Raw genomic sequence first — 24,844 nt, forward strand, 5'->3', positions numbered from 1 at the left:
CTTTTATTTCCTTCATGGAATGATGAGCTTCAATTTTCTGTAAAGTTTGTTTGATTGTTTCAAAACCAGTGATCAACATTGAATTGCAATTCAAAACCTGAAGAAAAGAAAAAAAAAAATACTAATTTAGAAAATTCTGAAAAAAAAAAAAAAAAAAAATTTTTTTTTTGCCAATGAATCACTATTTATCAAGTTTTAAAACCACTCAAGAATAATGCCACCCATGAAATTGTTTTTTTTTTTTTTTTTTTTTGTTTATTTAAACTCATTTTTACTCTAAACAAGGCATAAACAGACACTATTTGGGATTGTGCAAATTATAATTTGTTGAATGGTTATATATTTATATGCCAACACCAGGGGCTAAAACAATTACACGCAAGGGGCTATCAATAAAAAAAAAAAATACTTTCCGAAAATGAGTAAATAATTGTGTGCTTATTCCTATTAACATGGTATCTTTAAAGAAAACATTTATAGCTCTAGTATCACACTATTATTATATGGCAAAATTCATGTTGACAGACTGGTTCTCATCAGATCATTAAAGTAAAGCAACATTGAGCTTGGTCAGTACTAAAATGGGTGACCATTTGGGAATTCCAGGTGTTGTATGTGTTCTTTGTTTATCTCAGCATTGTTTTCAGTCGTCTACACTTCTTACCACTGGACTCAACCAGTGCTAATTCAGGAGGAAAGGTGTGGTTGGAGATTGCACAATCCCGTCTCATGATTACATACACAACTGCACTTACAGGGAGTATCCATTGTCTCTTGAGACTGAACAGAGGCATATCACAATTAAGCTATCTAAACAAGAACTATATTATTTATTCATATGTAATCATTGCCCCAAGTAGTTAAATTACATAGTAACATATAAGTTTATATATATGTGTGTGTGTGTGTGTGTGTGAAAAGAATTGTGTTTGATGGCTATATCAATGCGGTTCGTGAGAAACACCGTGGACACAAGTTAGCATAAAGAATAATGACAACATTAGGATGAATTTTCAATAATTTTAATTCCTGTTATTATTCTTTTATATGTGTCCCATGAACCGCATTGATACAACCTTCAAACACAATTTCTTTTACACTACACATAATGCTTCAAGCAAAAACATTTCTCATATATATATATATACACATACACACACATACATACACACACCTTAACACAAAATACATGCAAAAATATATCTTAGTTTCGAGATTAGGTTATGTTTGAAAAAAAAAAAAAAATTTCTAATTAACTGTAATAGTCACCCTCTCTTAGTTATGTACCCCCACCCTCGTCATTATGTTGATTCAAGCACTCTTTATATATTTCTTTTACTGTCTCTGAATATTTAGAGAAGAATGACTTATTTATTAGTGTAGCCATCTAATTTACATGTTTGTACACACCACAAACACAAGTTAGATAGCAAAATAATAAATCTGTTTACTTATCTATAAGAATAATACTTCTGCACGATAACAATAATAATATTAATACAAAAGTAAAGAGATTTATTATTTTTAATTATTCAAGAATATCTGTACAGATATGTCACAATCAAAAATCAAAGTATAAAATAAATAGTGGCAGTGGTTATGACCCAGCCATTCACAAGTCTAGTGACATAAGAAACTGAATCCAGAACAAAAATGAAATAGGATACATTTATTCGTGTGTACACTTTCTGCTTCTTAACTATCTGATTCTCACCCAATTCTTTTTTGTTTTGTTTTGTATAACATTTGACTTGAGTTACTAGAAAAGCATCTTGTGATCGATTTTTCAAGAAATATTAATACTCTGTTTAGAATATAAAAAATGGTTCTAAATTAAATTCTAAAATATTCTAAGATGTTTTTTTAAAAAAATTATTAAAATACATATTTTTCTGTTTTAAGTGTCTAAGTTTCAAAAAGTAATAAATAAATAAAAAAAATAAATTTAGATTATTTTAATGTATTTCAATATTTATTTTAATACACTTTACTAATATTAAAATAACAATTTAAGTATTGTAAATATTTTTTTTTTATTTCAATTCTATACATTCAGATTATTTGGAAATCTATTCTTATCTTGGTTGTTATATATTCACGTTTCAGCCATGTATTTTGTGTTAAGGTGTGTGTGTGTGTGTGTGTGTGTGTGTGTGTGTGTGTGTATATGAGAAATGTTTTTTTGCTTGAAGCATTGTATGTTGTGTAAAAGAAGTCATGTTTGAAGGTTGTATCAATGCAGTTCATGGGAAGCATATAAAAGAATAATGATAGGAATTAAAATTATTCTCTGTAACCTCTGACTTTCTTTCTCGTTCAAATGCTGGAACCCGTATTGAATTTTAAATTCAACCTAATTTATCTTATTCTTGATTATTAATGCCAACAGTAAAGATTGAACCTTCATAAGGTAATCACTTAAAACTGATTATCAACCAACATTAAACTATTAACCAACACTTTCAACCATTAATACTTAACCATTATACTACAAGTTCTTCATGTGGACAATTCTAGTATGCATTCTGAGAGTCTTAAGCCTAATCTTGAAGATATGCAATGTTACTTATTACTAGATATTGTTTTTTTTTTACCCCCCCCCCAAATGATTAAACAACAAAGATAAAATTAACCAAATTATCAATCCTCATCTCAAAAATTATGAAATATAAAATTCTACATTTAAATTTATGACAGTACATATATTGGCTCATATTTAATGCTTAATTCAGAGAAGAGGAATAGTAGCGTAGTAACTGTCCTATTATGATATAATCCCCCAGGTATTAATTCTTCCTTTAAAGAGGCAAGGGTCAGTATAGCATCTGTTCTGTTGTCATGAGACTATCTTTCCAGGCATTATCTCCTCCTTGGAGACTATCTTTCCAGGCATTATCTCCTCCTTGGATGATGCTATCCTTTTAGGAATTACCCTCATGTCTCTTTTTGGGATGGGTGGGTAGTATAGCATCTGTTCTGTTATCATGAGACCATCTTTTTACGCATTACCTCCTTGGGGAGGTAGCACATGTCAACAAAAAAAATTGTCACAATTGGCTGTTTATTAGCAAACTCAAAGTTTATGCTATATATCAACTAGCAAAAATTGTTGCTTCATATCAGTAATAGAAATAAATTAAAGTATGTTCTATTCTAAAGATAATTTGGATTGATGTCAGTTTGTACACTACTAATACACGTATTATCTTTATTTAGTCCTGAGAAACAATGAATACCTTCTGTAAGAATGGCTATGCATGTAATTGTGAAACAAGGATTGTGCAATCCCTTATCACACCTTTCCCGAGTTGGCACTGCCCGATTCCAGTAGCAAGGAGATATCTAGAACAAGTGGAAATGATGCTGAGGTAGGCAGAGAGCACATACAGAACCTGGTATTCCAAAATGGGTGACTATTTTGGACAGACTAAGCTCAATGTTGCTTAACTTCAGTGATCTAATGGGAACCAGTGTGTTATGATTATGCCATATATATATATATATATATATATATATATATATATATATATATATCAGTAAAACTCCTTTAATTTGAACTTCCTCTAAAGTTGGACTTCCTCTCATTTGGACTATATATATATATATATATATATATATATATACATATATATATACCTGTTCACATACACTTTTTCATGATAAAGCTAGAACCCAAAATTAGATAGAATCGAGCAACTGCATCGACAATGTTGTTCGTTGTCGATGCAATTGCTTGATTCTATCTAATTCTGAGTTCTAGCTTTATCATGAAAAAGTGTATCTGAACGGGTATTAATATATATATATATATATATATATATATATATATATATATATATATATGCAGTATCCAGTCTGACTAAAATAGAAGTGGAAATAAAAAAAAATCAGAAATATCAAGTAACATTCAAGCCAAAAGTTTTCTCCACAAATAATTTGGTTCCAGTTTAATAAGGAATTCCAATAAAACAGCATTGAACAATATTTTACCTCAAGAGTTTGTAAGGATTTAAATAACGTCAGGTCAAATCGCAACTCATTCATATCAATGTTGCTGCTTCCAACAGGATCTCGGCTTCCACAGATCTGGAAAGAAAAATAAGATTTTATAATATAACAAAGATCAACAAAAAACAAAATATCAGCAAATATAAACATATTTAATGGATATGTTGCCTATTTACTTGTTTCCCATGAGGACAGTTAGACACAAGGTCATGTTGTTTTTTTGGGTTTTTTTTTTTAAATTTAAGGGGCACTTTGCATAGAGAAAAAAATTCTTCCTTCACTGCACAGGGACAGAAAAAATAAAATCTAATATCAAAATAGATACTACACTTTTCTACTAGCCAATGTTGTCTAATGCTCTTCGTCTTGGTTCCTTGTTTTGGGCAAGTGTTTTTTTTTTTTTTTTGTTTTGGTGCTGCCACTAATGAGGATGATTATTTAGTGGCTCCTTCTTGACCATGAAGGAATGGTTGGGCAAAACACAGCCAGTCATCATTAATTATAATTAATTAACACAAACACTTATAATACTGACACCCCATTCTTTTTATTAATTCATTCTTTACTACATTGTCGGGAAAAATAGAGCAAGAACAGAGACAGCTTACGATATATATGCTGCATCTTAAAAATAGGAATTGCCCCAAAACGTTTCTTGACATCACAAAATATGTGTTCCTTACTTCGGTTTTCTCTGTTCCCACAAATGTCAAACTGAGATCATTGAACACTTGAGAGACAATTTCCTTGGGTTAAATTCTTGGACCGACTCAAGACTATCCAATATACAGAATACCCATGTTGAGATACCAGTTCTCATTAGATCACCAAAGTTAAGCAATGTTGAGCCTGGTCAGTACTAGATAGGTGACCATTTAGAAATATACGGTGCTGTAGGTAGGAAGATAGAAACACCTCCCACAAACTATATATATATATATATATATATATATATATATATATATATATATATTTGCTCATGACACCATGCTCTATAATAGGCGTAAGAGGAAAACAAATGAAGACATATCTAAGGAAATGTCAGAAACACTAGAGGAAGATCTCCAATCTGTAGTGGAAGGGAGAAAAAAAAATGAATGGGTACATTCAATGCTGCCAAGGTTTCCTTCAATAATTACAAGAAACCTTCTCAACCACCAGTAGCTATGGCATTACCTGAAAGTACCTCTTTTAAACTCCTCGGCTTCATGTTCATAGGAAACAGGAGTTGGAACATATACATTGAGAGCATTGCCAGGACTGCTGCGAGGAAGGTGGACTCTCTAACGTGCCTGAAAGTATCCTGTACCTCTACAAGGTCACAATTCGGCCATGTATGGAGTATTGTTGTCACATTTGAACTGGTGCATCTGCTACTAGTTTCTCGCTCCTGGAGAGGGTTCAAAAGAGAATTGCCCTGAACTGTCATCTAAGCTTCAACTTCTGTTCAATCGATGAAATGTATCTCTCTGCCTGTTCTACAAATATTTTAATGGTGGATGCTCTGATGAACTACAAGCCCTTGTACCCCTCTCGACGTAAATATCCCTGACAATCAACAAAATCCCACTCCTACACAGTAAAGATCCCTAGATGTAAGAAAGCCTTCTACTCTAATAGTTTCTTCCCAAAAAAACTGCTAAACTTTGAAATTCCCTTCCAAGTTCCTGTTTTCCTAACTGTACTAACATGCAGAAATTCAAGTGTAATGTGAACAGACATCTTGCTACATAGTATCCTTGAAACTTATGTCCCTGATAGTAGGCTCCTACATCAAAGTGCTATTGTGTCTTGTTTGGGGTGAAAATGGAAAAAAAAAAGTGAAGGAACTGATTTGCCTAGTCACGGCTTCAGATAGCAGCCACGCTGGAAGTTAAAAAGCATGTTAGCTGACTATAACCATATTTTATTTATTTTTTAACCGTTTACATCAAGTGGCTTCGTGCCTTGTCTGGAACTATTTCCATAAAACAGTCTTTTTCTTAGAATCTGCAATGCCATTGGTGTTGGATCTTGCATGGATGATGCAATTTGGGATTTGGTCGGAGAGGCGAATGAACAGAATGCATATTGAAGATCATCTTTTAAAACAACCAAATTTTGATTGTTAAAACGTACAAATAATACTAAGATCAATGTTTGGTACAAAAAGTACATGACTTATGCAGAATACAAACCACATTATTGTCGGCATATTCCAGGCAGGTTACATAAACCGCTGCAAGGTGCCGAAATACTTAGCTAGTAAAATCATGGCAGCTGACAATTGGCAAATGGTATCTTTTGCTTATTAAATTGTCAGGTGAAAGTACAAAGTAGTTATAAAAAAAAATAAAAAAATAAAAAAAAAAAATTAAAAAAAAAGGAAGCCTCTCCCACCTCTCCATGTTAAGAATGGCTTTCTAAATTATATTTCAGCATGATCTGTAAACTGCACAAGTATCTTTTTTATTCATTGAAATTACCATAGCATTTTAAACATTGGATATTGCTTTCAATAAAAAAAAAAAAAAAAAAAATTTATTTGACATCTTAAATTGGTCAGTGTTTTTGAAAAAAAAAAAAAAAAAGTTTTTGTTTAGCAGTTTCTAGCAATTTATGTAATCTGCTGTCGATAACATGCATAAATACTTTAAATTCTATACTATATACCAATGTTCGATTTCTATGATATTAACATCATGACGTAATAGAATGTAAAAAAAAAAAAATTTTTTCAATTTTTAGTGAAACATCTTTTATGTAAAAATTATGGCAAAAATCATTTATCCATCTAATTGTAATCACATTTTTTTTTTTTTTATTTAAGCCAGATTTTTAAGTGCTCTCACACTATTCACGTTTCTTAGTTTTGTGCTCCCGTTCGTGAAACTTTTGTCTGATATGAGATAATTTGATTATGTAATTTTTTTTTTGTGTTTTATATGCTTTATTATTTGTTTATTATATGTCAACCCTTTTATATATTTCCACCATTGTGTAAATCAAATGCACATTGTGTAAATCCCATAATAACTTCCATTTAAATTATTAAATAAAAGGGGAAAAAAACCCAATGATTAATATCATTGGGTCTTTTCCCCTTTTATTTAAAAATTTAAATGGATGTTATTATGGGATTTACACAATGTGCATTTGATTTACACAATGTGCATGTGTTTGGTGCATTTTAGGTCAGGAAGCCAGTATCTTCAGCCAGCCTGATCTAGTAGCACCAAACTGTTGAGAAAAGAAAGAATTACCTTAAGGTGCTTTAGTCGTGTGATGAAGTCAAGAATATGACCTATGTCTTTCTTTACATCACCACTATCTGGAAAAAGAAGAGTGAATCCTGAAATGACATTGGAAAATGGAGAAGAAGAGAAATTATCTTTTGTTGTTAGTAAGAAAAACAGAATCAACAAAGTGCTTCATGAGTATGGATGCAAAAGCGGAAGGGTTGAAGATCTTGCTCAAGATCAAGCAGGACATGCCGAGTGAGAGGAAGATGGTCGTGATGATGCTGTTCAAATTATAATCAAGTATTGTTCAGTTAGAAAATACCAAAACATGAAACAAAGATATTAAAGTTAACCAAGTGAAATAATTGGACAGGATAGGAATGGTGAAATTTCAAGCAGTTTTAAATTTATTTTACTAAAAAAAAAAAAAAAAAAAAAAAAAAAAAAAATTATTCAATATTGATTTCTATCATCTTTCATTTCAGAACACCAGTTATTCATTTTACCAGAGATTATAATTATCCTACAATCAACATTGCATTTCCTAATTATGTAAATGCTATATATTTAACTTATTGATTCAAATATTCCTAATGAAGAGGGAATGCCTCACCCTGAATTCCAACAATTCACTGTGTACATTGCCATCAAGAGATTCACTTCAACTTTCAGATTAGAAAATCTCTCTAATGGATACTCTTGAGTTGATTTGAGGCGACATTCATGCAGGATGGATTGAGCTGGCTCCTCTTGTAAAAAATACACAGCCTCCGAGATGAACACAGACTATACACAGCAGTCTGCAGCAGCCAAGATAGTGATGGATAGCCAGTTTCAGGACCAGTGGCGAACATCATAAATTTGTGAACCAGAGCTAGATTTGATGCTAACTTTTGATGGTGTATAAACATATCTATAGCTAGTCTTCCAGACATCTCGGACAATCTTGGAGTGGTTCTGGAGCTATTACTTCGTAGATGAACTCTCCTGGGTCCACAGTATGTTGAAACCAGTAAAGTTTTTTTGGTTGTGGGGAATAATCCTACATTGCATCTCAATTTGGGTATTGGGTACGAAATGGTGCCAGCAGACTCATAGAATTCTGCAGAGGCAGTATAGGCATTATTTGAGATTTGCAGGTGTCATCGACCAGGTTTTGCAGCCATCTAGCAATTGACAGCAAACATTCCAAATATACGGCATAATCATGTTGGGACGCCAATTCTCACATTTCTGAATTTTTGAGATGAGGATTAGTTATATGTAACATTTGGATTCTTCGGACTACTGTTCTCATCTTGCGCGTTATGTTTACAATGTTTTGATTGATGTAATCTCTGATCTTCATCAGGTGTATTTTGTTAAACTCTGGAATGTTTCTGTTGAAGTTGGGAATCTGCACAGAATTTTGAACGGAACCCTTTATTTACCTCATGGGGGTAGTAAGTTTTATTTAAAACTGAATAGAACACAAAGGATCGCAAAACGAAAAACATGAAAGAAATTGCCTGAATCAGTTATTGGTTACAGAGACACTTCATCCTTTAAAACTATCATGTTTTCCAAAATTTGTTGTAGGCTATATATAGTTAAAACACTGTGTTCATAATTTTATGCGACTATTCAGAAAGTTGCTACACCATTTATCTCAAAGTCAAAAAAGTATATAACAATATGTGATTGTGAATGTTGTATAAACGGAATTTGTAATTAAAGAGTAGAATAAAAGCTAACATATCAGGATCTGGCATCATGGATAGGAAGTTCAGAATGACATCTTGTGAAGAAGATAGTAAAATTTTTGACACTTCTGCATGACAGTGACATATTAACAACAGAGACGAGTTACCGACCTCTGTTCTTCGAAAGAGAACTGCTGTCTAGCGGCCATTATGTGAACCTCAAATATAAATAAATGTTTACGATAACGCAAAAATATATAATGAAATAAATAACACAAAAACATGAAAATCGAAACATTTATTGAATAAAAAAATGTATCAAAATATAATTTTAATGTATTAATATAATTTCTTTTCAATGAGTGATTTAATGTATCAAAGTATAAATTTTAGTTTGTCGATGTAGCAAAATATAATTTTAATATAGAAGTTTTTATTTATAAAAATTTACAGAAATTTTTAATAATGTTTTTTATTTTATTTATTTTTTTCAGTTAGTGGTTTTCATTGAAATCTTTTTGGAATATAGTTTTTGCACAGTTACAAGGGATAGAGTCCCCTTATTTGTTCAACAACTCCTTCCAAGGGACTGTCTTCGCACAAACTTTTAGAAAGGTACGAGTTATCAATCCCTTATTGGCCGTTCTTGAAACTAAAATACACACATTCGCCTTATGTCACTGTCATGCAGAAGTGCCAAATTTTTCTATTTGGCTGGTGAGCTGATTAGATTTAAATATCTTTTTCAGAACTCTACTCCCTCCCTCCTGAGGAGCAAACAAGGAGAATCTTATGTAATACATATGTAACTTTACAGTGTGCTGTATGAGACGAAAGAATTTGATGCTATAAACCAAGAATGTTGTTGAGATATTTAATTGTTACGTTGCAGCAACTATTACAGAATTAAAGAAACAGGAACAACGCTGCTACTATAATCCTAACAAGTTAAATCATCACAATGATCACTATTACAGAGAAACGTCATGGTTGACTGAATTGACTACGTATGGCATGTCAATAAGCGTAGCTTTTTACAAGACTTCTGTCAAGAAGACAATACGATGATGAGGGCATCAAAGAAAATCTAACAAAGAAATATCTTTTGGGTTCTTATTTAGAATTCAACTTGAAAATAACTATAGACAAATCTTTATGATGTACATACCAGTAATGGAATAGAAATGTCATATTCCAAAAGTCACATATATTGATCAAGTAGTTTTATTTTTATAAAGAAAATCATTTTTAAGCAATTAATGCGAATTTGTCAACATTATAACAAATCTAGTAGTTATCAATTATTGTTGAGTTATCTTCCTTTGATTCTTAATATTTTTCATAATGGCGGGCGAGACAGTTACTTTTCAGATACTCATAAAATTTAATTTTTTCAGTTTAAAATAAAACTACTTGATCTATTTATGTGATTTTTAGAATATGACATCTTCGTTTTGTGATGGATACACACATCGTAAAGATATTTTTCCTGTATTTTCTGCAGTTTTTAAAAAAAATTAAATCGAATCCTAAATGAGAACCATCTTTTTTTTACTTCTTTGACTAAAACATAAGACAAACGGGGCAGATGCAAAAGCAGTAGAAGCGATGATTTTTGTGGATTTATAGATTAGCAAAACAATGAAATGTGTATAAAGAAAATTATTTTATATCAAAATATTTTGTTTGCAAAGTAGATAAAAGTCAAAGAATTTTTTTAAAAATGAATTAACTATATAATAAAAGATAATATACGTGTCCAAACATGTTTCACATTGTTAAGAGAGAGAAGTAAGAGTGCAATTAAGTTTGAGATGGCAATAACATTAGTTTCATGTCAATGAAGCATATAATAATAGCTAATCGTCATACTAGAAAATTATTCATTTAGAACAAAAAAATAAAAAATTACATCTTTATTAAATTGTTTTTTTTTTTTTTCACCCCGAACACTGCAAAGCACCACTTGGATGTAAGACACGTCAATTTATGACTAACTTTAGAGGGATACTATGTAGGAGGTTGACAAGCAAGATGTGTTCATATTAGACTTAAACTTCTGCATGTCAGTACAGTCAGGGAAGCAGGGGCCCAGGAGGGAATTCCAAAGTCTAGCAGTTTGAAGGAAGAAACTATTAGAGGAAAAGTGATCTCAATAGTGTAAGAGTGTGTTTTTGCTGCTTGTTGAGTTCATTGAGGGTATTTATGTCAAGGGTACAAGTGTTTAAAGTTCGTTGGAGCACATTCCATTAAAATACTTGTAAAACGGGCACAGGGATGCAACATTTCGGCAATGGGACAGAGGTCAGAGTTTGGTTGATAGTACAGGACCTATTAGGTTGATGACTATTTTTTTAAAATCCTGTCTAGGAGTGAATGGCAGATGCACCAACCCAGATGATTTTTAATTACATTTTCACCCCAAACAAGGAACAGTGCCACTTTGATGTAGGGGGTTACTATCAGGGATATAAGTTGCAGGGATATTATCTAGGGAGTTGAGCAGCAAGAATTGTTTACATTACACTTAAACTTCTGCATGTCAGTACAGCTGAGGAAGCAGGAATGTGGAAGGGAATTTCAATGTCTAGCAGTTCTGGGGAAGAAACTATTATAGAAGGTTTTCTGACATCTGGGGATTTTTACTGTGTAGGAGTGGGACTTTGCTGCTTGTTGGAGGCATTTACATCAGGGGGTACAAGGGCTTGTAGTTCGTTGGAGCATTCACCATTAAAATACTTATAAAACAGGTAGAGGGGTGCAACATTTCATCGATGGAAAAGAGGTTGAAGTTTAGATGACAGTTCAGACGATTCTCTTTTGAATCCTGTCCAGGAGAGAGAGACTAGTAGCAGATGCACCAGTTCAAATGTAACAACAATTCTCCATACATGAGCGAATTGTGACCTTGTAGAGGTACAGAATACTTTCAGGCATAAGTAACTTTCTAACACAGTAGAGAGAGCCTACCTTCCTCGCAGAAGCCTTGGTAATGCTCTTGATGTATCTGTTCTAACTCATGTTCCCTGTGAACATTAAACGTAGGAGTTTGAGCGACAAATTTTTAGGTAATGTATCTTTAGCCATAGCTATTGGTGGTTGAGAAGGTTTCTTGTAATTATTAAAACATTATGTGACAATAATACTCCATGCATGGGTGAATGGTGGCCTTATACAGGTACAGGATACTCTCAGGTGTGAGTAACTTTCTAGTACGGTAGATGGAGCCCATCTTTTTAGTGATTTTTATTTATACTAAACTCAGCAAATCATGTTTTAGAATTTCTGAGATGAGGATTTATAATTTGGATTATTCAGATTACTATTCTCATCCTCATTGCTATTCTCAAATTTCGGCGTTTCTTCATGCGCATCTTTTCAGGAATCATTATATCGAATTCTGGAATCTATACATATAATTTTGAACTGAACCCTTTAATTGATCCACAAAGGTTGGTTGTTCTCATTTTATCAGCCACGACCAGGTAGAATTATTTAGTAAATCTTATTTTATTCTTAGTATCTCTTCTAGTTAAAATTGAACCTTCAACCTCCATAAGACTGCCATATAGAAGTGATTATTATACAAAGGAAAGGAAATCATGACTTATCAAGGCCCAGAGGCCACTCGAGGATAAAAGTTAAAGAGTTTACATTGGTCAAAAGGACAATATCATAATAATCATTAGAAGTGTAAATTTGGTAAATTGGATTACCTAAAGGGAACGGCTCATCAAGAACATGTTTACATTGGACTTGAAGACAGCCATATTGCGGAAAGCAGGTCAACAGAAGGGAGTTCCACAGATGTGCAGTTCTAAGAAAGAAGCCTTGTTCATGGAATCTACGTTTAGGTACAGATAAAGAGTGGGGGGAATTATTGATAGTGTTTACAGCGAAACGAGAGTTTCTCATGAATCTTTGGCAAGGGGGGAACCATAGATTGAAGCTCAGATGAGCACTTGCCACGAAAATAACGATAAAACAGACAGGCTTGCAATGTCTCTTCTATGAGAAAGAGGTTGCAGGGGAGAGAAAAGGGCATCCTACACTAGGCTACGAAGTCTATTCTAAACTCTATCAAGGCAAAATAAGATCTTCCTAGCAGCTTCTGCTCAGATGTGACAGCAATATTCCATCCTTGGACGTACTTGGCTCTTATATAGGTAGGTATGTAACAACTTTATCAGTTGTGCCACGTGTCGTTGCGGACATTCTTTCAGAAGTTGATGATGCGATCCTCATTACAGGAAATACTAACGAAGAATAAAAATATAAATCATTTTCATACCCAGTTATGGCTGATCGAACGAGAACAATCCACCCTTCTAGATTAAATAAAGGATACTGTTTTAAATTGCAAGTTTGACAAAGATGAACCTGAAGAAGGTTGGAGGTTACATCAGCCGAAACATTGTGAGAATAAAATCCAAGATGAGAATAGTAGTCTGAAGAATCCAAATTAAATTAAATTGATCTAAAAAAAACAAAAAAAAAATCACGCGTTCTAATTTTTTATTTTTACAAGTCACCACTTACCAAGGCCCAAAGGCCATTCGAGGATAGGGGGGTTAATAAATGTAATGTGGTAGCGTAGTAATCATTAATGGTGTAGATTGGGTACAATTTGATTATTTATGGGGACGGTTCAACAAGAACTTGTTTACATTAGACTACGTATTGTAGTCAGCCGATAAGTAGACCAATGGAACTGTGTTCAAAAGGCTGGCAGTTCTTGGAAGAAGCTGTATATGTGGCATCTATGTTTAGATTTAGGCACAGACTTTATCAATTAACCAGGTCCGTTTAAGTTACCAATACAGGGGGGGGGGGCGAAAGAAAGGAAAACATAAAACACTAAAACCACAACACTACCCTCTCTCTTAATTGAACATAGAAAGGTAGTACAATTGATAGAAGTAATAATCAGGGCTATGACAACAGCATATTCTTTTCATTGTTTTGACTCTCAAGTGTGAATCCGTTGATATCTTATATGCTTTTATATAGAATGATGTGGTTCTCAGTTGATTAACTGTGTTGGAAAAATACTCGAATATCAAAACAATGAAAAGAATATTCTGTTGTCATAGCCCTAGTAATAATATAGTTTTGGCTTCAGACAGATATATCAAATCTCTCTCTCATATATATATATATATATATATATATATATATATATATATATATATATAGTGTGACCTCTTCTGTATGCCTGTCTGTGTGAGGAATGATCTCTATCAAACTACTGTCAATTTTTGGTCTACAAACTTCAAACTTGATATATAAGGGATTTGGACTTGTGAAACAAATTCAATTTTGTTTTTAGCTGGTAAAAATAGTTGGTAAGGGGTTAAAATTGAACAAAAATTGGAACTTGGCAGGCATAAGTTGACTAAACGTATACCTTCTATGCATGTGCAAATGTACATTTATTAGTTTAGCGTTATTTTTAAAGTTTTTATATGTGCATGGATATGGCTCAGATGATAGCGAATAACACTGGATAGTTATATGCTTTGGTTTCAAATCTAGCTAATGGCAACCCAAGTCATTTTTCTTTTTTTTTGTTTTAACTTTTGAAATCATTACTAAGTACAATACAATATAGTACAATATAATAATCGATAGAGAATTGTCTCTATAATAATAAATATGGAATCTGCATAAATTAAAATATATTTAAGTATATTTTACGACTGGGCAATGCCAGGCAGTCTGATAGTAATAGATAATCTCAGGTGTAAAATGGCTACAAATAACAAATGTTTACTACAAATCAATATTTCTTCAAATTAAATCATTCATTTGTCATAACAGTTTGTTATAAAAGTGGCAACAAACCAGGACTATCATAAATGGAAAAGGGTATATGCCATCCTCTTTGCTTGGTTAAGACGATTTAAGTTTGAAAAGGAACTTTACTTACTTAATGTCTATTAAATAAGTGCTTGAATACTAACCACAGGTAGGTTCAGGAAGTTTCAACCTTTCTGTCAGAGCATAAAGGTGAAGAGTTGTCATTTGGAATGGTTCTTTAGTTTGAAGTATCAATTCACCTGGAAAAAAAAACATTTGACAAATATAGAAACTTTAAAATAACAAGTACAAGAATTACAAATGACTGGGAACTGGTTGTGAATTCGATATTTCCATGAAATTTCTTCATTTGGAAGAAGCCAGTTAAACCTGCCCAGAGCAAGCATACTTTGATATAGTAAGTACAAAAATCAGGATATGCAAAATTAAATATAACATTATATTACTTGCATTGATCGGATTATTGTTCTCATGTTGAGCGTTATTAGTGCAACCTTTCAGTCGGATTGTCCTTCGACTGTCATTAGGCATGTCGGTTGTTGTTGTTTGGAAAAGAAAGGAGAAAAGTTACTGGCTCTGTAGATATTTTCGTATTTCTGTGAGTCAGTCTCAATTTTTTGGTCATTGTTTCGAATCTGTGAGAAAAATATTGGTTGACAAAGAGGGAGGCAATTCTAGTAAAAATTGACAGCAATAATAACACTCAAGATGAGAACAATAGTCCGATCAATACAAGTAATATAAGCAATCAGCTCTCATCTAAAAAAATTCAGAACTTTAATAAATATAACATTAATAAAAAATTTTTAAAAAAAACTAAAGATTGCTGCAATTAAATTTTTAAACAGAGTTGCAGAATCAGAGGGAGTCGAAGGTTTTGAAAGAAGACAAACTTGTAATAATACTAGGAGTTAGAGTTTAAGTCGGATAAGAATCTAAGACTGTTTGAATATTGAAAGATTTTAAAGTAAGGAATCAGAGATTTTGGAATTTGAGTCAAACTTTTGGTAATCCTACAAATCAGAGTCAAACCATAATGTACCTTCCAACTTCAGAAACCTGATTTCAACAAATGCAAGTCTTAACTGCTAATATTTTAAAGTTTCTTCATTTACAAAATCGTAGCAAAGAGACATAATGTCCACAAAAAAAAAAAAAAAAAAAAAAAAAAAAAAAAATCAATATTACAAGAAAAGCAATTTTTTTTGTCTAAATTTTTTTTTTTTTTTTTTAAATTAAAAAGAAAAATTTTTTTAAAGCCAAAATCAAACTCACCTCTATTATACAAATCTTCGGCAAGTGCTTGGGTAATTCCATGGATTTCCTACAAAAATAATTTTTAAAATGTTATCCTAAAAAATTACATACTTGACACATTCAATAATAGATAATTTTTGACCCGTTGGATCAGTACTTGTTATTAAATATATAATTTCTTAACTTTGACATTAGCTGATAATCATGTTTTACGAGGATTACAAAGAAAGGACTCCACAAAATCAGAATACAATGTGCCATCATAATAGACCATTACTTTCCTCTTTACCACTCGTGTTTTTTTTTAATTATTTAAATCATTCTTGAAATTGTATTAATACACTCCTGAACATTTCTATACACATGAATATAACTATGGATCATAATAGACTCTCCCTCTCTTTATTATTTACATCATTCTCTTCCTCTCACCACTTCTCTTATTCAGTCTTTGTTTATATCATTAATACCCTCCCCCCATTTAAAAAATTCCAGTTACAGGCTGTCCAAAAAGTCACTGAATGGTTGAAAATTACCATTAATGATTATTTTTTTTCTCTATTTCAGATATTTTACAGAAATATTTTGGAAATAAATTATAGATAAGTATAGCATTGAACAATGTACGCAAGTTGTGAAATTGTTTTACCAAAATCAAGCAATGCTTTCATGACAACGTTATCTCTCGCTATGGCAATGTCAAATGGCCACCATGTTCCCTAGACTTGATTAGCTCCAACTTTTTCTTGTGGGGATATCTTAAAGAAAGAGTATGTTAACAAACCTCAAACCCTGCGAGAATTGAAGAAAAACATCAAGAACGAAATAAGTGAGTTGAATCCCAATCCAGAGATTCTGCAATCTGCCATGAATAATGTTTTAGAAAGAGCACAAATATGTGAAGCAACATTTACAAGACATTGTTTTTCATAAATATAGTTTGAATTTTGCATTTTTGTTTAATTTCCCAATGTTTTAAATTATGTTAAAATTACAGAAAAATACCGTTAAAAAATAAAGAATCTATTTAAGTTACAAACCCTTCAATGACTTTTTGGACACCCTGTACTTGTGTGCAGGAGAGAAAATGTCCCCCTTCTATGTATAAATTTCTCAGTGGCACTAAATATGCAATCGAAATCAAATGGAAATACAATTATTTTAACACAAACCGATACTTGCCATAAATAACTAGTAAAGCAGAATTAAGTATGTGCCTTGTTTAAAAAAAAACAAACAAATATTAATTACAAAACATAAAAAAAAAACAAATATTAATTACAAAACATAAAAAAAAGCCGACTACTTTAAAAAGAAGACTAGCTGTATTTCTCTTACTACTTTTGCATTCAATTTGGACTTCATGACAACTGATTTCATCTCCTTCCTGTGTTCCTTAACGTTTTTTTACTGTCAAAAATTTTTTTCCCCTATTTTTATTTTTTATATCTTTTATCTCCATATACATAATAAAATAACTGCAGAAATTCCCCTCTGGACCAAAGTATCGTAGGTTTACAAGAATATATGCCACATAAAAATTCAATATGTCTAGGCTAATAGCCACTATGTAATGTAGCTTGCAACACCGTTTTGGACACATTCAGTTGTGATATTAAAATACTACATTGTATCCTATGAGCAACACCATCACAATCGCAACATCTATAGAGGAAGGAGTCCTTATTTATCTCTCTAAATATTTAGTATAATCACTGCTACCAGGTGTCACTAGGATGAGTTCTACACATTCCACAGATCCTGTGATCTCACCAACTATAACTGACTAATACATACATAGACCTAACAATCTTTCCAATTTCTGATTCATAAATAATAAAGGCTCCCTAGCCAAAGTCCATCCATTCTGATTGGCTGAGCTCTGAAAATTCTCATATTCTGGAATTCAATTCTTCCCTTTATAAACAAGCAGTTACTAAAATTAAATTATGAAGTCATTAAGAGACATTATTTCTCACAGTGTCAAGTTCATTTAATGCTTAGGTCATTACAGTTGTGTCTGATACAAAATTACTATTACTTGCTTTCTAGCTGTTTGCTTGCTGTTCCCTATTATTCTGTGTATACAGGGGTTACTTAATTGTCACCCCCCCTCTTTCTATCTCTTTCTCACTGCATGTATTTCCCTTCGCTAATGGTTCTTGTGTGTGTGTGGCTGAAATGTAAATAAACAATACAAAATCCAACTTTTCTTGAGAAATATGTATATATATATATATATATATATTCAGTAAATTTACAGTAGATTTTTATTTTCTATTTATTGTATTTCTGTTTTTTATCCAGTTAGTTTGTTTTCAAATTTGTCTGTGTCTGTTACTTTGCTCGGCTTCATCCGGTCACTGCTGGTCGATCCCAAACCATAATTGACAGAAAATCCTGATGGTCCAGGTCAACTTCTCCAAGAGTTGAAAAAAACTTTTAGGTGGCATGTTCACTGTACAGGTTGGCTGATAAAAAGGGTGCTTCTTCATTATTGTAGCAAAATCTGATAGCCGAAAAGGTTGATTTTTAATTAAAAACGCAATGATAACTACTTACATTTTTTGTCAATTTCAACAATAAGCAATGTTATCTACCTAAGTGTCATGTCACAGTTAAATCTGCCATGATTCAACATGATTTAAAAAAAAAAAAAATGGTTTCGGTTATGTTTGTTTTGTCACGTGATATGTGCTGTAAACACAAGGGAAATAGTTAAAATTTCTAATTTCTTCGAAAACTAATTCTCTTTATTAATTAATTTCTACCTTATCATTTTTTTGCGAGTTTTGGATATTTTCATTACTGCGACATGGCAATTCATTAGATACTATTGGTTTCACTTGAACATCAATATTTTGATTTCCAAATTTTGTTACAATAACAAAGAAGCACCAAAATATTTATGAATATTCTCATTAATTATATTTTAAAGTAAGTGCAAAAATAAGGATATTTATTCGAAAAAAAAAAAAAAAAAACACTTTGCCATACTATTTCCTTTTTTTTTAAAACATATCCTACATTTTTAAATTCGTTTCTTTCTTCCTCCTGAATTATCATCAGTCTCACACTTTGTTGGGTTTATTCTTTAAACAGTTTTCTTTTCATTTTTTTTTCCATCGATTTATTATTGATAAAACATGGTATTTTCATACAAAAAGAAATTGGCTATATTTTTTAATTTATGAGATTTTCCAGTACGTGCTCACATACATGTCCATAGTCAAATTAAACCCTCATGGTTTCTCCTCTGTCGACCTAAGGAAGAACAGGCAGCACACATGTATTGAATGACTTCAACGGATATATAATTTTCATTTAAGATATTGCATTTCACAATTTGCTGGGCGTTTGCAATAACCATTAACAAGTCTCAAAATATTGGGTAGCCATAAGTATTCAGAACATAAACATAAGATACATGAATTTTGTCTGTTTTGTTTTCTGTTTGTTTTCCATTTAAAACAAACTGAGTCACAGCAACCGGGTACAGTCAGTATTTTTTTTTTTTATAATTTTATACTATTTTTATTCCTTACTTTTTATTGTGCCATTTGTTTATTTTTTTATTTATTTTTATTCCTTTATTATTTTATAATCTATACTTTGTTTAATACTACTTTGCAATTCGAATACTCCTATTATATACTGACCTTACATCAGTCTTTTATTTCAAGAGAATCCCATCTTTAGTCATACCCCCTAGCTCCATACGATTATAAGAGTATCTACCTTTATTCCATTCCCCTATTATTTTCCTTATAGTAAAGATACATCTCTGCATGTGGACACATATTAAACACATACCCCATAAGCTATCATGGCAAACTTAGTAACCACTTTACACACCACCTATATTCACTGTGATATTAATAATTTTCTTCCTCCATCACATTAATTACTGTATTTCAATGTATTACCTTTTTCCTCTCACACCCCATTATTTCACTCCTAATGTAGTTATCGCATCTCTAATATGTTACCTAGCATCTTCTCTCCTCTTCTGATGAGAAGCATTAGGCTTTGAAATACCTAGGTATAAAAAGTTTATCTCCCTTATTGATGTAACATCCATACTGAATAAACTATTAAATCTATATGTATTAGTATATATTTTTATATTGTCGTTCTTTTGTTCTTCATCTCCTATATAATATAAATCTCACCTGTCTGTTTAAATGTATGTATATATATATGTATGTTTGTTTGTATGTATGCCTGCCTAAAATTTTCAACAGAGGCGACGGATTTCATGAGATCGGTATTGTGTTGAAGCTCGATTCTTCGGATGACAAATATCGAAAAATTGGCTAAAAACATTAATTCCTTCACCTTTAACTGGGCACTTTTCTACAAGGAGAGTCACTTTTTTTGCTGATATTTTTGAAAGTCATCCCCCTCCTTTTCGATTGACTAGCCTTAATTGAAACTCACCGCTTCTGGTTTGGCAATGGACGCAATGGCAAAGACATCACGTTTTTATTTTCATATTCTTTTCCGCTTTCGCGGTACAGTTTCGAGTTTGCCTGCCACCACTTTTTTCTTTTTGTGCAACACACACCTCCAAACACCCGGGCAACACCGGGTGCCCAGGCTAGTCTTCTGTATAAGCTCCATATCAATTTGTTGAGCTTTGCATTATCCTGATAAGTCTCCTCTTAAAGAATTTCTCTTATTCTTTTAATTCTCTCTCTCTCTCTCTATATATAAGTATGCAGATTCTAATACTTTTTAAACGCTGGATGAGAGGAATATGTGAGAAGTCCTTTATTTATCATTTTTTTTTTTTTTTTTTTAAATATATGACTGAATTTTCATATACATCATGATTTTTTGCCTGCACAGATGGCCCCATTAAGCCATCTTTTCTAAAATGCAGGTCTCTTTGTTTTATTTGGAAGAAATTCAAATCTATTGTTTGTTGAGCTCCATGTAAAAACATTGTGCTGGTGCAATTGCATATAAAATTATTTACTATAATAATTATTAAATACCTACAGACACTAGTGTTTCATCCTTTCGGGAATCATCAGCGCAGAATGTAACGATTAACACCAGTAGATAGATACACGCACGCATGCACACCCACGCATGCAATTTTGTTGGAAAAGATGGAAAATGAGACCACAAACAAAAGAAAAATTTAAAGATAAATAAATGCCAGGTTATTAAGACCCTCAGAACCGTTTCTAAAGAATAGAATGCGCATTGTTTTTTTGTTTTTTTTTATTTGTTTTAGTACTGCTGATACTACACTTTGATTTTAGCCTGAAAGTGAGGCAAAGAATAAGAAGTGTCAACTCTTTTACAGAAGGTGATAAAAAAATAATCTTTTTAACTACAACTAATATCTCTGTTCAATAGATATCATTAAAAAGATGAAACAAAAAATTTGAAAGTCTAACAGGTCTATAGATGAAAAGAAATACTGGCACATGACATAATTGGAAAATATTAATCATCAAATCCAACTAACCATTCTAAAATCATGTGACATAACGAGAGAAAGGTAGAGAGAGAACACCACCCACAAACAAACATGTTTCAAGATAAACGATACTGTACTGTTAGGTATCCCATTAATTTCAGCATCCATTAAAATAGAGCAAGGTTAAATGGGAACAGATGAATGGAGAAATCCAATCCATATTTCATACAAGTGTGAACAAGTTATTTCTTTTCAAAGGTCAGGGGGGAGAGTGAGGAGGGGAGGTAATTCTGATCTATAAAACTAATACAGGTAGTAGAAAAGAACAGGAAAGAAAAGATTAATAATAGCTGTCTTTTAAAAGTGGTCAATACAATTACATTAGGTAGACCTGCCATTACCTTTTTGTTTTTGTTATTTTTTTTTACATAGGCATCACCACTTATCAAGGCCCAGAGGCCACTCAAGGATAAGGGTTAAAGATTGTACATAGTAAATTGGACAATAATCATTAGTAATGGAAATTCTGTAAATTTGTTTACTTAAATGGAACGGTTCATCAAGAACTTGTTTACGTTCCCAAACTTCAACCCCCCCCCCATATTGTAGTCAGCTGGAAAGCAGGGAAACGGAAGACAGTTTCACAGGCGTGCAGTTCTAAGAAAGAAACTTTGTTCATGGAATCTACGTTTAGGTTTAGGCACAGATAAAGAGTGGGGAGAATTATTGATAGTGTTTTCAGCTAGACGAGTGTTTCTTGTGAAAGTTTGGCGAGGGGGTGGACCATAGATTGGAGCTTAGATCCAATGAAGAATCCTGTTTTCCTTAACCCTATATCACGATAGTACATTTTTATTCTGATGGTTTTATATTTTATAATATTTAATTTTTTCAGATGGGACTTACAGATGAATTCAGCAGCAAATGAGTGAAAAAAGAGGGACGGGTAAGTACAGTGACAATTACCAAGCATCTAAAGTTATCTTGTCAGACCCAAATAGCATTTAAACTGACAAATTAAGCTTAGCTTTTGACTATCCAATTTTCATTTGTTACTGCTGTACTGTGTTCTTGGCATTATAATAACATACTCTGCTACAAGAAATTACTTAGCCCAGCCTAGTCAACTTTTTAACATGAAACATTTTTAAATAATCACCTAAAAATAAAAATAACAAGTGGGATAACTCATTCTAAATTGAATATAATAAGAGTTAACTATCAAATTTTAAAATGCACAAACAAATATAAATTAAAAACTAGATACTTATTCAGTTTATGACCCAATCATAGGCAACTTTGCGTCAATATCCTTCAGCAACTTTGCGTCAATATCCTTCGGCAACTTACATAAGCAGATGCCAAGTCAAAGACTACCAGACGATTTATTCAAAATGTGGCATCTAACCCCACACCCTTCCCCATGTTAAGAATGGTTTTCTATTTAGAAAACCATTCTTAACATAGAGAAGGGGGGGGATTTCACGTTGACATATCATGTTGAAAGTCATTTTCTATAATAAAAATTTTTTTCATTTAAATAAATTTTACGCTTTCATTCAAACTTGTTGGCTTTTGACAGCTGATTGGCTAATCGCTTTGGCATCCTCTGGTTGCTTATGTAAGCTGCCAGAAAATATTGACAGGGTGGAGGTTGGGTTATAAACTGAATAAGTATCAAGAACTAAAATGACTTCACTATATTCTGGACAACACGGGTAGGTACAGCTAATTGAAATAATTTGGAGTAAATTATACATAGTATTTAACGTCCCCTCAGGACACACTCAGCATTTCCTGGGAATCAATGACAACCTCTATGTACTCCTACTCCCAGCCCTGACTCCCTTACCACCATTTCTTTTTGTTTTAAATTTCTATAATTGTTATGTGTTATTACTTAGTGTATACACACACACACACATATATATATATATATATATATATATATATATATAAATTGTAGATTTTATATTTAAATTTTTTGCAGTAAAATATAGATTTTAAAAAACAGAAATTTATTATTTGAACAAGAAATACACAACATTTGAAGTTCTTTCCTTAATCCATGGATTTTTGATATAAGGTTCATCTTTTCATAGGAAATGTCTTTAGCAAATATTTCTTTATAGATAAACATAATTTTGATTTTTAGCACATACATTGAAAATTAATTGAATTTAAAAGGAACATAGAAAAGGACATCATTTTAAGGTGATCCAACGGGAGAATCGGATTAAACAAGAAAAGGATATGCATTTCACATACACGATTCGAGTGGTGGTCTCGGGAATGAGATGAATGTTATTTTTATACTCCATACTGGTTAATGATTCCAATATTGAAGTCCAAAATCATTGAATCCAGCATCCAGAAGGAATGATAAAGTTCCTTTGCAACAGCAGAAGCTTAGAAAAAAGAGCTTGCTGTGTTTTATGAAAGTTTTTTTTTTTTTAATTTCCACTCTTAGAAATAAGATAATTTTCATCTGGTTAATGTCTAAATTATCTTAAATTTAAATCTATATATAAATTTAAAAATGCATGACTTTTTTGCTAATTGGAAAATCCACATGGACCAGTTGGATTTTACCATATAAAAATAAAACCTTTTCTACAAACTGCATAATACCAAAACAAATGCCAAAAGCCAAGCTTCTACTGTTACAAAGGAACTTTGCCATTCCCTCCGGATTCAACAATTTCGGATTTTAACTTCAATATTGGAATCATTAACCAGTTTGGAATATAAAAATAACATTCATCTCAATTCCCAGATATATATAAGATAAAAAGTCTAATGATTTAACGAATTCTTTCTGTCGACAAAGAGAAGGCTTACGCGAAAAAATTGAGACTGACTCCAAAATCTTTAAATGATTTTGAGAGACAGGTCAGTGAAATATTCTGAAAGAGTCCATTTTATAGGCATTGGCACAAGCTGAATTTTCAATTAGATGTTGGCCAATGGCAGAGTCTAAGGTTGAAGAGATGCAAAAACGACATAGCTTACTCAGTCTAATTTCTGATGGTATATGTTGGTTGATGCGTATCTGCAAATTCAAACTGTCCTTATTGACTAGAGGGAATGCAGATTTTACATCAAAAACCAACCGTAATACAACAGACGAGAAAAAATTTGCTACAGACTTAATAATAGGTTTGCCGAAACACTGAAGTCCTAAGCAATTTACAATTGCATTTTGAGATTGAACCTTCAGCTTCCAGAAAAGATAACTTACAACTGAATTTTGACAAAGTACTTTATCCATTACGCCACAGGTCCTTACTTTTGTATATTTTCCCCACACTTACATGGAATGGCATACACATAAATAAAGTAAAATATTTGTTTATTTTCCTAATACAGGGTGACCGAACAAAAACAAAAACAAAAGCTAAATGGAGGCCATCTAGAACATA

At 32.1% G+C, this 24,844-nt stretch overlaps 1 protein-coding gene across 4 annotated transcripts in view; it reads right to left on the reverse strand.

Moving 5' to 3' along the window:
- LOC145297563 (nischarin-like) overlaps positions 1-24,844 on the reverse strand; it is a 109,168-nt gene that overhangs the window by 52,244 nt on the left and 32,080 nt on the right. For 2 of the 4 annotated variants that reach the window (XM_080143573.1, XM_080143571.1), the window contains exons 4-8: positions 16,007-16,055; positions 14,875-14,970; positions 7,251-7,318; positions 3,991-4,086; positions 2-97 (exon numbers count right to left, since the gene is read on the reverse strand). In XM_080143573.1, the coding sequence (XP_079999699.1) occupies positions 2-97; positions 3,991-4,086; positions 7,251-7,318; positions 14,875-14,970; positions 16,007-16,055 (405 nt within the window). Of the gene's footprint in view, position 1; positions 98-3,990; positions 4,087-7,250; positions 7,340-14,874; positions 14,971-16,006; positions 16,056-24,844 lie in introns of all 4 variants that reach the window. The other 2 variants (XM_080143570.1, XM_080143572.1) reach the window with 1 other exon arrangement.

The sequence above is a fragment of the Euprymna scolopes genome, chromosome 18, assembly GCF_053919585.1.
Source record: "Euprymna scolopes isolate OS-2025 chromosome 18, ASM5391958v1, whole genome shotgun sequence".
NCBI classification, from domain to species: domain Eukaryota; kingdom Metazoa; phylum Mollusca; class Cephalopoda; order Sepiida; family Sepiolidae; genus Euprymna; species Euprymna scolopes.